Raw genomic sequence first — 14,241 nt, forward strand, 5'->3', positions numbered from 1 at the left:
TACAGACAGCTGCTTGTTTAGAATGAGAGATGGTTTAGCTGCGGGTTCTCTTCGGGTTCTCTCTCATATCTCACTTGAGTCAGAAGCGAATGGTTTTAGTTGTCTCACATTAGCACTCTACTCTCGATGCAAACAGCTGCTTCATCGTGATGGCCACGGAAGAACATGCATTATTTTCTTGGAAATTTCAACATTACTCACTCTTTAAAAGAGAAAAGCTAAACAACATTAAAGTTCAGTGGAATTTATGTTCAGTGGAAGGTAATAAGAGCCCCACAAAATAATTCAAAAAAGTCAGATGAAGAATTTACTGATTTTGATCAATTATTGTTGAGAACAGTTTAAATGTCTGGGTGAGGGAGAAATTCTGGCAAATTCAACATGTTCAATGTTTATAGTAATTAGGAATAAGTAATTGAAAAAAACACACTAAAAGTTTAAATCTGTATTGATCTATTCTTTAAAACTATATATTTTTTACCCCTTTAATATTCTCCTTAAATAAAAACATAAACATAGAAATCAGCCAGAAACTGTTAGCTGGTGATGTTTGTCTATGAATCAAGAGCAAGCAGAGAAAAGACACTCTCCAGCATTTGTGAAAATAATAACGATGATGATGATGATAAAGTGTGATCTACTGTTTGAATACAGTCTGAAGTTAATGAATAGTGTAAATTACAATTGCCTATACACACTAACTGAATTACACTTTGCAGTGTTTTTGAATCTGAGCTATATCCTGTATAATGATAAAGACATAATTCAGTGCATTTGTTCTGATTATATTTATGATAATTTTTCTTTTTCTGTAGCAGACAGGGAACTCACCAAAATTCTTTAAAAATATAGAGTTTTTCGAACAGCTCAGTTCTAACAGTTTTCTTGGTAGGGTGCAGTGTACATGTTTCTTTTCCTTATATATACAGTTATAACATCTACAACATATCTCATAAAAGTACTTAAACATGTCCCATTTGCATTCAAGGCATAATTTATAGTTTTAGAGATCATATTGATTTGATCTTGACTTTATTGACATATGTGCCCTTGTAGTAATCCAAAAGTAATGAAAAGTAATCAAATTACATTACTGTCATTTTTTTAATCATATTACATTACTGATTACATTTATTGTTAAGTAATCGTTAAACTGTAACAGATTACATAAAAAGTAACCCTCCCAACCCTGTTAGTATCCTACCATTTCCATCAATTGTCATAACACCAATACACGTTGGTGTAGAGAAGTTACTCAGTATTTGCATAAGTCAGCAGGCAAGCTCTCTGTTTACACTGGACAAACATCATCACAGGGGAAGTTGGCATGTTGTTTCCAAGAGATTCGGATACCGAGTTGAAAACAGGAATTCATCATGTTCGCATAATCAGTGAAGATTCAGAGGTTAACATTACATTATTACTTCAATTATGGTTAGGTTTAGGTTTGGGGTTGGGCTGGGGAGTACAGTTTATAAAATATACATTCCTGTTCACTCTATTACAGCCTGTACAAAAAAAAAATACACTTCGCAACTTGCTTTTGGCCCTCTGTGGCCATTACACCCAGAAAATGGAGCATTTGGAGTGCTCATACTCCCAACAACACTTAGCTTTGGCCACTGAGGGCAGTGCTATTCATTTCAGTAAGTAGAGACTGATTTCCGCTTGTAAAAAGTCATCCTACTGTTTCTGATTTCACTGTGAGAACAGTCTGTTGAACAAGTACTCGAAGTGGAGCTTAACTTTTAACCATTTAGCCAATGGAAATTGTGGTCCAGTGAAGTTCAAGAAATGGAAATGCTGAACAAGTTCTCGAAGTGGAGCTGAACTTTTAACGCCACTCACACTGCAGTCTATAAAGGCCGTACTGGTCATGACTTCATTCTAAAATGCATTTGGCCAATCTATCAATTGGAGTATCGGCAACAATAACAGCAACGCTACCGTAAATCTGTTGACTTGACTGTTGGGAAGAGTGTGATCCTCAGTCGTTTGGTGTGTGATGGACCGATTTCTTTGCAGTATTTTAAGAATCTGTTCAGATTTTAAAAGTTGTGTAGATATATCCAGCCTTTACTCTCACTGTTTATGACACATAAGAGTCTGACAAAGCAGTCGGACTGGTAGAATTCCATCAAACTCAACTGGACTCGATTTGAAATTCTTTAAAGGTGGCCACTCAACCGAGCAGCTCAATCAGAGTTCGAGAGAGCTTTTCTTTCAGTCAAGGCCCCTGCAATGTTTATCACCCATGTGAATGCTTCTCTGGTCATTTAATTTATAACCAAGGCATGTTTTTATCCTACACCTGAATTGTTTGTTTCTCAAGGCTTTTTGACTCACACAGTGGGCTAGAAGCTCAAAGCCAAACACAAAGAAGCCAAACTAATAACCCTGGCCTAACTGGAGCAGGGGACCAATGTAATCGAACCAGTGACTCACAAAAGCACAACACTAGACAGTTTTCATGTGTCACTCAGAAGGTTAATGGAAAATAACTCGACTGAAAGGAAAACAAGAGAAAGAGTTGCACGCTCAGGAGAGACTGTGGGAGAATTGTTGCGTAAACCCCAGTGGTGAATTCTCAGGGCCAGCAAAGCCTTCTCTGCTGGCCTAACATGCCAAATAAATAAATATTTTTCATCCATGTATTTTTAATCACTTTCCACTCTTAATTAATCTACAAACAAATAGAAAAAAACTAAAAGATTATCCAGTCAGAATTTATTCCTTGATGCTTACAAGCAAAGTGTGACAACTGTTTCACAATTTGCATGCCCAAAGCCAAGCTCGTTAGCTGAAGCAGCATGTGATTTTTAGCTCCACCCCCTCAGGCCTTCAGAATTTCCACAGAATCCCTCAACAGTTCAAATAAATGAGCAACTAAAGTCAGATTCACCAGCCAATCAGATTGATTTATTTGTTCTTGGTGGGTGCGATTGTTAGGATCGAGGCCTTCTAGCTGGCCTTGAGTGACGCAATCACGCTTTAAGTGACGTAATTTGAAAGCGAAGAGCGCGAGATCTTGCTGACGAGTCGGCTGTCATTACTGCCGCTATCGCCATTGAGAAAGAGAGTCCTTATTGATTTAAAAACATGAGATTTTCTGCATGAACGTGTGATTGCTTAATTTATTAATCAGGAAAGGGGGACTGATTTTCACTTCAAGTAAATTGGTAAGTGCTTTTTACATTGTTATAGCAACATTACACATAATAGTGTAAATTAGGCTGCTTGAGCATTCCGTTTTGTAAAGTAGTGCTGCGTTCCATTCAACTCAGAAAGTCGGATTTTACAAATTCCTACTAAGAAAAGTGCAGTGGAATGTATATTGATATCAGAATTACAACTTGTAGGCTCGTGCAGAAATTCTCAACTCCAATTTCGCCAAGATGCTGGGGCATAATATCACACAAACATGTCGACACTCAGGGAGATATACAAAGTAAGTAATAAACATTCACTTTATTAAGTAATATCAATAAATGAGTTAGTTTTCAAATTATATGATATTAAAGCTGGTTTAGCAAACGTTTATAAAACATTATAATCTCTTTTGATAATCGTACATCTGAATCACAAATGCTAGCGCCTCAGCATTGTTTATCAGTTGGGTTGCTAGGAGACATCTCTAATGAGAGTCAAACACCTGCTAAGCTGACGAGATCATTGCAGTTTTGCTTCCTTAAACGTCACTGTCCGAATATTGGGGAATGGAATGCATTTATGGTCGGAGATATCAAGTAGGAATATCCCTCATCCAACTTGAATGGAATGCAGCATAACTGACAAAAATGAATCGCAAGCAACATTTAAATCGCAAATATTATTAGATAGATTTGTCCAGGTATTATAAAACTCCTTGGTAGATTCATATGAAAAATTATGATTTTTTAATGTCTGTTCGGGAGATGTTCATTTCACAAAACAGTCATGCTGCAGTTAAAATTAGGCTTGCTTGAGCATTAAGTGTCATTTCAATTCTGGCTTTCGTGAGTGGATGTGTTTTTAAAATGTCAGTTGGTATTATTAGTTAGCTGCGACAATGTATGATGCCCAAAGGCATAGGGTGTCTTATTCATTGTGAAACAGTGCTTTCTTAATGGCAAGAATCACACTGAAGGCCTAGACATTTAATACACGGCCCGCCACTGGAAAACCACTCGATATCTCAAACATCAAAAGGCATGATCTATCTCCCTTCACTTGAAGTGGGCTATGGAGGGTAAATATCTCTAGTATGTATTGTACTATGGATAAAATGGTGTCCATTCCTGATATCTTACTAACGGTAAAAAAAAAAGCTCAGGGTGGCTTACAAGCTGCTTATTCTTCACATAACATGTAAAGTACTGTATTCTGTAAGTGAATAGCCACATTTGAGACCTTGCTCAGACAAAAAAGGACTTATAATGTTTTGTGAATGCTAACAGTAGAGTTCAGCTCATCGTTAAAACATACACCATCAATGTATCCAAGCCTATTTTTGTGAAACAACTGAGGGCAACCATTTCAAAAAGCCAGCCCAGGAGAGATAATGAAAAGCTTAATGTGAAGAGCAAACTTTATTTTCCCATATAAATATTCAAAGGTTGCAGGGGCAAACATTTTTTTCTAAAACAACATGTGAAGAGGAACTGAAACAGAAAAACATTCTGGTAGGCACTTGATTGTGTGTCAGGGTTTCTTTCTTTATTTCATTGCTGTGTGATGGTAAAGCTTCAAACAATTAGAGCCAATTAAAAGGTATTGGGTCGAAACAAACACATTTGGAAGGGCTTCAGTGTAAATACCACAGATCCTTCTGACACACATACCTTAGTGAGAAGCTAGTGGTTCCTCTCATATGTATTCTATCCTTTCAAAGACTGTGAGATGAATAGAGGGCTGGGGGAAGGAATAAGGGTTTCTACAGAGCCAAGTGGCATTGTATTGCTGGCCGCATTTGCCTAATGTTACAAGATGTTCATTGTCGATCTGCCACTGTTTGAGAAAGAAGTCAAAAGAGCCCCTCTCTAGGTCTGAAAGGCTTCCAGTTCTCTCGGGCCAAGAAGGCCATACATGGGAAAACAAAAACAAAACAAAAAAACATCTAAAAAGATGTTAAGTGTACAAAGGATCATCTAGTTTAAAGGTTACACCAAAAGCATGGAGAAGAGAATTGAGCAGGGGTGATTTTGGCATATTTACTATAGCAATGCAGGGAGAGAATCTCAGTCACAGTAGAATTTTTTTGGGACTCTATAGAACTGTATAGAAACCATATGGGAATTTGAAAAGCTCATCATGAAACATAAGTCTAAAATACATTTTCAGACTGTAATGACAGCATGAGCTTAATTTAAAAATCCTCTCTGGACCTTAAAGAATGTGTTATGACGTGAGAAGTCTGTAACCTCAAAAAAGAATAGACATTAAAAAGCACAAAACTCACAAAAAATTAAGTGTAAAAAAAAAAAAAACTATATCTTTGAAGGAAGTTAGAAAAAGAGGGCATCCCCTTTGCCATGACCTCTAAACGCAGCTGTCAGAGGTAGCAAGACCTGAACCAAACATTCAAAGAGTGACTTTGCATAATGTGTGGTCTGGTTTTGAACCTGACCCCCAACGAATGCCTCAGCACGAGATGATATATGCTAGCTAAAGTTACAGAAGCGGAAAATAGGATGCAAAACCTTTTTGTTCATAAGCACCTTTAGACCTTGTGGATACTGGGAAAACATTGTGAGAATGTAGAAAGCAAAGAGTGCTTTTCTGAATACAGAGTTAATGTACTAACATTCTAACAATATACTGAAATATTTGATCCATCAAGAGAAAAATGCTTTCAATGTTCAACAGCTTCTTGAGGCCTCAAATACCAGTGCAAGAGCATCAAATGTGAACAACTATTATATAATCATTTCAATAGCTACATAATCTGATACATATACATCTAAAATAATTCAGAAATGCATCGAATGGAATGTTAACCAGTTAAAGTGATTTAGAACAGTGGTTTTCAAATGTTTTGATGCCAAGGACCCCCAAACATGACTGCGAGGAACCCACTTCCTGAAATATAAAATTAGCTATACTGTATATTTTCATTTATAAAGCCTCATATTGTGTAAGGAAAAATAGTTCGCATAAAGACAATATGTTATTTGCTTAATTAAATAATGCCTTTTATATTGCCATTGTAGTGAATAAAATAATTATTTTTAATAATGAAAATATTTACTTTGTATTAAGTTGACAGTGTAATGTTTTTCCCACTAATGTTACATATAAACAAAAAAAAATTATTTTATTTTTTTCTTCTTTTTTTTTATGTGTAGCCTTTAGAAAATAAAATTAAACTGTAAAAATAAACTTTTTTATCTCTTAATTGTTGCCCTTGTGGCCCTCTGAGGGTCCTCGTACCCAAGTTTAAAATCTCTGATTAAGAACATACGTACTGTGAACATCCATGAGAACTTCAGCCTCTTCACTGGTGACCTCCCTGATGTCCGCACTCTTCATTGTGTCTATTGAGACAGAAAAGTAAGTAAAACTATTTATATAGCACATTTAAAAGTGTAAAAGTGTTTACAGAAGTTATTTATCGAAGACATTATACATGAATAAACGTTTGCACATACATATGAAAGGAGGTACTAGAAAATAAAATCGACAGTGAGAGAATAAAAATAAGAGAATGAACAAAAAGTCTAACAAAAATGCAAAACTAAGTAAGGAGAGAAGATAATAAAATTACTTGTGGAAAAGATACTTTTTAAAAATAATAATTGAGTCAGCTGCTTGAAGATTGTCTGGGAGATAGTTTGGACCATGGTGACTAAAGGCTGATTTGACACTTTTCAGCTGTGATTTAGATACAAAAGAGAAAACAAAAAGAGACTATTCTGAGTATGAAGGTCATTAAATGCAATTTAAAAGAGAAAAGAGATTAAATCAGTAAAACTAAATTTCAAAGATGCCATAATGTCAGAAAAAGGTATGCCACATAGTTTCCTGTACCTGTCCCACTGTTTGTCCTCCAAACCGCCTTTTCTAAGTACTTTCTTTTTTTTTTTAAATGGATTAACTGCCTAAACTCTAAGTGATTTTGAATGTATTTTGTAAGGTGTCAGAGAGAGAGAGAGAGAGAGAGAGAGATGGTGTGCGAGAGATAAAATGAATGGGCATAAGCAAAACAGAATTCCCATTATCACACATAAGCTTCACGCCCTCTGTCTCAGCACTCCTCACTTTCACTGTGGTTTATCCAGCCTCCATATTACTCACACACTCCCCCCTAACCCCCTCTGTCAGATGGAGGGCTGTGGGAGGGACAAGCTCACTGATCAAAAGAGGATCTTCAAAGCTACATTTTGAGAGCAGTGCTCCTTCCAGCTTATTTGAGCAGGGGTCCTCTTTTCCAGCATCCTCCCTCTTTGATGCTAACAGGGTTGTGGGCCATAGGTGACTACATAATGGAAGGCAGGCACAATGAAGTGTGGGTCCTCTGCTAGAGCCCAAATGACAGTTGGATCAGGTGTGTTTGAAGTCCAGGGTCCATCAGCAGATGGTTGTAGTGGTGGCTCAGCTGAAGAGGGTTTGTGATGGTCACATTTGTGTGTGAATTCATACAACGGAGGTTAATGCATTTCAGCCTATACTAAGACGTTTGTCCACCTCTGCCTGAGACCTGTTATGTGGCTCAGTTTCCATCAAGCCAGTCCTCTGTTCATCCAAATATTTCTGGTTTTACTCTAAGGAAAACAAAAAAATTTCCCCAAGGGATTTCCCAATCAGACCAATTAGGATAGACCCATTTCCTTTTCATATTTGGCTCCTAAACTATGGAATAGTCTCCCTAACACTGCTCGGGACTCAGACACACTCACTCAGTTTAAGTCTAAACTAAAGACTCATCTATTTAGCCAGGCATACACCTAATTTATCCTCCAAACCACAATTAGGCTGCTTTAGTTTAGTCTGCTGAACCAGAAACCAGAAACATTGATCATGATTTATATCTCTGCAATAAATTGAATGGCATCTATGGTTATATTATTTAATTAGTTTTCCTCGGGACTCCTATTCTGAGGTCACCAGAACCGGCTGGATCCAGCACCATTCATACTTCGTGTTGGACTCCACTGCTACGTGTCGCTGAATGATGATGACTAAATGCAGCCGGTGCCAGCCAAACATCACTTCAGTCATCTATTATGATTGGCTTCAGAGGATTAACTGATGCCAACTCTAACCATAAGACATGGGATACTACATATGCCATTGTCTGAACCTTGGATTTAGGATGGACCACACCGAACTTCACCGAAATTACCGGCCAGGTTGAACTGCGTTTCACATCCCTGATCTCTGCCTGCATCACCTCGGTCTATTGATGGACTACGATCTTGAAATGGAATGCATAGACTAACAATTGCCAACAAAAGCCTTCATCAGCCAATTAACAAGGACAATTGCACCTATGTGAACTTCTGCAGTTAATCCAGGATGGACTTCAAAGACATTGGTCATTAATCTTACAGTTCAAACAAAATTGATGTTTAAACACTGACCCTTAACACTTACTTAGTTTAATCATTTTAAACCATGACTTTAACTATACATAAGTCACATTATATTCATTATGTTAGCCAGAGGGGAACTGGCCCCCACAGTTTCCTCCATTAATCAACATCTTATGGAGATTTGTGTTCCTTGCCACAGTCGCTTTCAGCTTGCTCGCTGGGGTTATTAATACAATTATTATTTAATTACTTATTTTTATACATGATAAACAATCATATTTTATCTAATTATACAATGATGATTCATCAACATTATAGACATTAGTTTTATCATCTGTTAATGCCTGATCTTCTGTAAAGCTGCTTTGAAATGATGTGTGTTGTGAAAGGCGCTATACAAATAACATTTACTTGACTTCACTTGACTTTCTAACAAATTATATTATCAGCATCACAATTGAAAAATTGTGCTCAAATTGGCATGGACCCTAAAAGTTAGTGAGAAACCTGATAATCCATGTGTAACTGAGTTCAAGGATAGGCAAGAGGAGGTGGGATATGCCGTTGCCTGGTTCTCAGCCACTCTGACGAACATTGGTGGCTGACAGCTGCTCCTCCCCTGGCAGATGTCAGCGAGTCCTCCGACCCTTGGCAGACGGTAACAACTCCTCTGCTTCCTGGCAGACGGCAGTGGTTCCTCTGGCTCCCCGCGGCTAGCAGCAACTCCTCCATCCCCTGGAGGTCAGACGCAGCTCCTCCGCTTCCCGGCGGATGGCAGCGGTGAAGACCCCAAGACAGTGCATCCCCCCTCCTTCCCGGGTTTCGGCACCAATGTAACGGGGTTCAAGGATGGGCAAGGAGGCGCCGGGAACCGGCAGATGAGCCAACATAACTTTAATGACATAAGTCAACTTCAACAAACATAAATGCACATCAAATCTCTCAAACTGGTGCCTCTGGCTCGTCTTTAGCCCCCTCCTGGCTGATTAGGACAATTCAGCGTCAGGCGTGCATCCTTACGGTCCGGCCACTCCCTCTTCCTTGTTATACCATGTTATCCCAGCATTATTTGAGCATGTTCCAGAGAGCGTCTTGTGTGCTTAAAGGAATAGTTCACCCAAAAATTTAAACTATTATTCACACTTATATTGTTCCAAACCCAAATGATATTTTTTCTTACATAGAACACACCATGTGAATTATTAAGATGTCTTCACATGGTTTATTTATCATATAATGACAGTGAATATGGTTTCTCAAGTAAAAGGAACCACCATAAAACCACAGTAAATATAATCAATACGACTCATTACGGCATTACAGTATATTCCAAGTCTTCCAAAGCCATATGATCACTTTGAGTGTTGAACAGAAAGTTATTCACTCTATCAAATTGCTAAAATAAAATATGGCAGCTACATAAACAACATCAAAACTTCTTGATTTTCATAATGTCTTGTGACTAAAATTATAATGTAATTTCGCATAAACCACTGAGGTCTGATGTTATCAATGTAGTCGTCTTATCTGATTTCACTTTCATTATATGGCAAATAAAGCCTGTGAAGACTTCTTAAAAATTCACAAGATGTGTTCAGTGGAAGTTACACAGGGTTGGAGTGATATTTTACATTTATGCATTGATATTAGTGTATTGCTTAAAAATGGAAGGTGATCTGACCTTGCATACAAAAGAGATAACATTAAGTGCTTCTCAATCATTGGGCCGAATGGTTTTGAGCACAGTGAGTAATGGTTCCAGCAGCAATTCCACTTAAGTACTGTACGATTTCAAACCGTTCCCAGCTTGGATTTCTCATCACGGTTAGCTAACCATACTCAGGACAGAGAACTACTCTGGTGGAACGGCTTTAGTGACATAGTAACTCACAATTGGTCACTTGCTCAGTGTATTCTAATCCTGATTGCACAGCATCACAGTGAAGAAAAGAAACCAGAACGAGAATAGTTCAGCCCGATGGAAGAAAAGAGTCTATTGTCAATCTCACACATTTGCTAATTTGATTAGTGACGTAGAAATAGTGCAGAGCATTGCAATTGTGATTGGCAAATAGTAAAGTTGGGAATTGAACCTGCATCTCTTACATGGGCACAATGGCTCAATGTGTTTGGAGTATATGCACCAGAGAGGTTACAATAGCACAAGCTTGCCCAGAAAATGCACAAAACACAAGGCCACTAAGGACAATACCTGCTGTTCTCATCTTTGTGTTATTTAATGAGTCCTGCTCCAAAGAAAAATATAGGGACAGTTTGGGGGCAGGATGTAGTCACAATGCAAGAATATTTGCATTAATGCAGAAAATGTGGCTAATGCTGGACCACTGAGATATACAAGCCCAGGGCAATAGCTAATTGTGTTGTGATAAGCCCTTGCCACAGGCTGACAGCTCTCTAAACTTGTCTTCACATCCACAATCTCCCCTGGCACACAAGCAGAATAGGGGAAGTTGCATATAATCAGCCAATTAAAAAAGCCGTTGTGTCCACCTGTCTCTCTGCTGTGTGGAGCCTCTATGGATGGTGTATCAGAGGAGATGTGCATCGAGAGTCACAGTGAAGACAGGAAGCATGACCTCGCTGATGTGATTTGTTCTAGAAATAAATCCTTTTTGAAGCTTTAAAGTGAGACGCTAAAGTGAGGCACTCTTCCATTGTTTTGAAAATACAGACTGCAATATTAATAAAAAAACAAACTCTCCCACAAGTCTTACGAGTTTGAAACAACATGAGGGTGAGTAAATATATATGACTATATGTAGTCAAAACCGTTAGTTTTACCATTAGTAAGATATCAGGATCACCATTTTATCCATAGTACAATACATACTAGAGATATTTACCCTCCATAGTCCCCAACAACTGAAGGGAGTAATAATGAATTCCCATTTTTGGTAAACCATTCCTTTAAGGTATTCAGTTTGGTTATAGAATGTGATTGTCATTTTTGTGAACCAAACTGTGTGTGAACATATCCATATTTAGCCTCCATACACAAGACTTGGTGAAAATCAGTGTAGGCCACCATAACAAATAATGAGAATAAGAAAGAAAAGGAGACTAAATGTTTAAAGCTAACAAAATGTTTGCCAAGAAGTCTCCTCCTTTGTTGTTTGGTGGGCTTTAATGAACTGAGAAAAGAGAAATGCACACGGCTTCAGCACAAGCAACAGATGGCCAGAGCGGATACTGCTGGGTCTCATCCTCAGGGCCACATTCGCCAGAAGGCTGCAAAGCGACTAGGATGGCGTCACTATCTCACTCTCAAAAACTTGGCCACAATCAATAGTTAATACGTGAGGAACCAGAACCCAGGAGATCCAAACCCGGGAAACATTACATGGAGAATCCTGGGGGTGTAGCTTGAAGAAGTAAACAAATAAATAAGTGAGCATAGCGGTTCAATTATTGATGTTTTCTTTTGATGATTTCTTTTCAGAGAGGAAAAAGAATGGCTCAGAGAATGGATGGCATGTGATCCCACAGTAGAGGATGTAAGACAGGAACTGACAGATATCCAAGAGTTAAAACTGGCAAAAAAAATTCTCACCATGACAAGCATCAGAGAAAAAAACAAAGAGCTGGAGAGAGTTAAAGAGAGAGTAGAAAGTGATGAGAAGTGTCCAAAATGAAAGCACTCTGATTTGTCATCCTCTAGTTGAGAAACACTGATTACCAACCATGCTTGAGAACGAAAGAAACGCAATAGAGAGTGTATGTGTTTCTACCTGTCATCTCACCTCCCATTTTGTCTTCTCTTAAGTTTTTTCACACACATTTTCGGCTTGATTCTAAGGTACAAAACATTCTCTACGCAAGTACGTGAATGCAAATGCTTTTAGCTACGCAAGATTCATTTGACATATCATGGTATTACAAAATGCGTCAGAACGGAAGTCAAAATACAATGCAAGAACATGTTGAATTCTCAGCATTGCCGCAAGGGGTGATGTACTGTAGTGTGTATTACAGTAAACTGTCATCTACTTTAATTGTCTAGTGTTGGGGAGGCTACTTTGAAACTGTAGCTTCCTAAGCTGCAAGCTACTCATAATTAAAAAAAAAAAGAAATGTGTAGTTGGACCACTTTAAGAAGCTTCACTAAACTACAACCTACAAACAAAAAGTAGCTAACTACATTGAAGCTGTTCAAAGAAGAAAATATTTTTAGATATATAACAATCGGGTGATATTACGTTATTCAATAATATCACCTGATAAACCAGTTATATATTGAATTAAGGTGGTGTTCCCTAACGAACATTAACCATGGTTTTTACAGCAGTAACCATAGTTTAACCATGGTATCTCTTGTAAAATCATAGTAACAACAAAAATTTACAATAGTTACAACAGTTAAGGTTACAGGCCTCAAGTGAATCAGTGTATCATTATTAAGAACTAGTTCATTAACAGTACATAAACTGAAATCTGAATAAACATAAATCTGAAATGCTAAATAATGCTAAATATGCAGGTTATTTACCAGGGGTGTACATCGGCCGCTTCATCACAATACGATCTTATATTGATTATCTTATCCAGCGACCCGATGTTTGCAATTCCTCAAAGTCTGCCACGATACAATGTCAATTTGATTTGATTCAGGGGCCTGCGATCGATATTGTGATATTATGTGCCTATTTTAAACAATCAATTATATTTATTGTTTCAGAAATGCAACCAAAATACAATTGGAGTATTTTATAGAGATATCTGAAAAGTTCAAATCCAGTATCCACGTTAGGATTTCCACAACAAAATAAAATACCTCAGTTGTTGAAAAAATAATACAAACAAAGAAATAATATATAAAAAAAGTTACATTTATGTGATCATCAATCGCTTGATGACAGCTAATTATCTTGTGGAATGACGTAAACGCTACAGTGACAGTTTGTCATCTCTACAACCAATCCAAAACACTTAAATACCCATGACAAGAGAGTATGTGCTATCTGTGTTTTTTTTACTTCCACAGTTGTATTGAAAAATTCTGTTACAGTTTACTGTGATAAATGTTAGTAAGGCGTTTATGTCTAGATGTGAAAAGTCTTGAAATTGATGTTGGTGCAGGGCAGGTGTTTTCTCTTACCCTCGCCAGTACTGTTCAGAATATTGCGGCTGTTTAGCCATTTTAATTGGTTGAACTGCTCCATAGCGCTTTAAATATAAAATTCTCATGTCAAATTCACATGCGTTGCATGCGCCACAATATTGAGGGAAGCCCAAGTTAATCGCTCATGTGATCGGCTTTGAGCTATCCTGTAAACGGAGCTCGCAGCCCTGTTGAAGCGTGTGCACGGATAGAGCACAGCGTAACTTCAGGATTAAGTCATTCAGTGCACTTCTATGTGGTCGCATGAGAAATATATTTAGCCCTTATAAAAGCAAGATTAATATCATAAGGTTAATACATTGCCTGACGGAAATGTGTGACGTGGCGGGCATGAGAATTTCAAAATAAATGTGCATCTTAAAAACAATATACATTGATGTTTACGCGTTGTGTTGAATTCACACAAACTGTCCAAAAGAGAAAATTCCCTTAAATGCTTTGGTTTTCAAAAGTAGTGCATACTGTATGAGAGAGAAAGAACAGTTTAGGTAAGTATGTTTACTCTATCAGCTGTTTTGCTGCATTTGCGATACAATGTAACAAATGTAGCGGTTTGTCACACTACAGCGATACTCGTTGGAAAATATAGCT

At 37.7% G+C, this 14,241-nt stretch overlaps 1 protein-coding gene across 2 annotated transcripts in view; it reads right to left on the reverse strand.

Moving 5' to 3' along the window:
- The window catches only part of macrod2 (mono-ADP ribosylhydrolase 2), a 785,092-nt gene that overhangs the window by 13,478 nt on the left and 757,373 nt on the right, over nt 1-14,241 (reverse strand). For both annotated transcript variants that reach the window (XM_052150997.1, XM_052150996.1), the window contains exon 17: nt 6,444-6,512. In XM_052150997.1, coding sequence (XP_052006957.1) covers nt 6,444-6,512 — 69 coding nt within the window. The remainder of the gene's footprint in view (nt 1-6,443; nt 6,513-14,241) is intronic.

The sequence above is a fragment of the Xyrauchen texanus genome, chromosome 20 (genome assembly GCF_025860055.1).
Source record: "Xyrauchen texanus isolate HMW12.3.18 chromosome 20, RBS_HiC_50CHRs, whole genome shotgun sequence".
NCBI lineage: Eukaryota > Metazoa > Chordata > Actinopteri > Cypriniformes > Catostomidae > Xyrauchen > Xyrauchen texanus.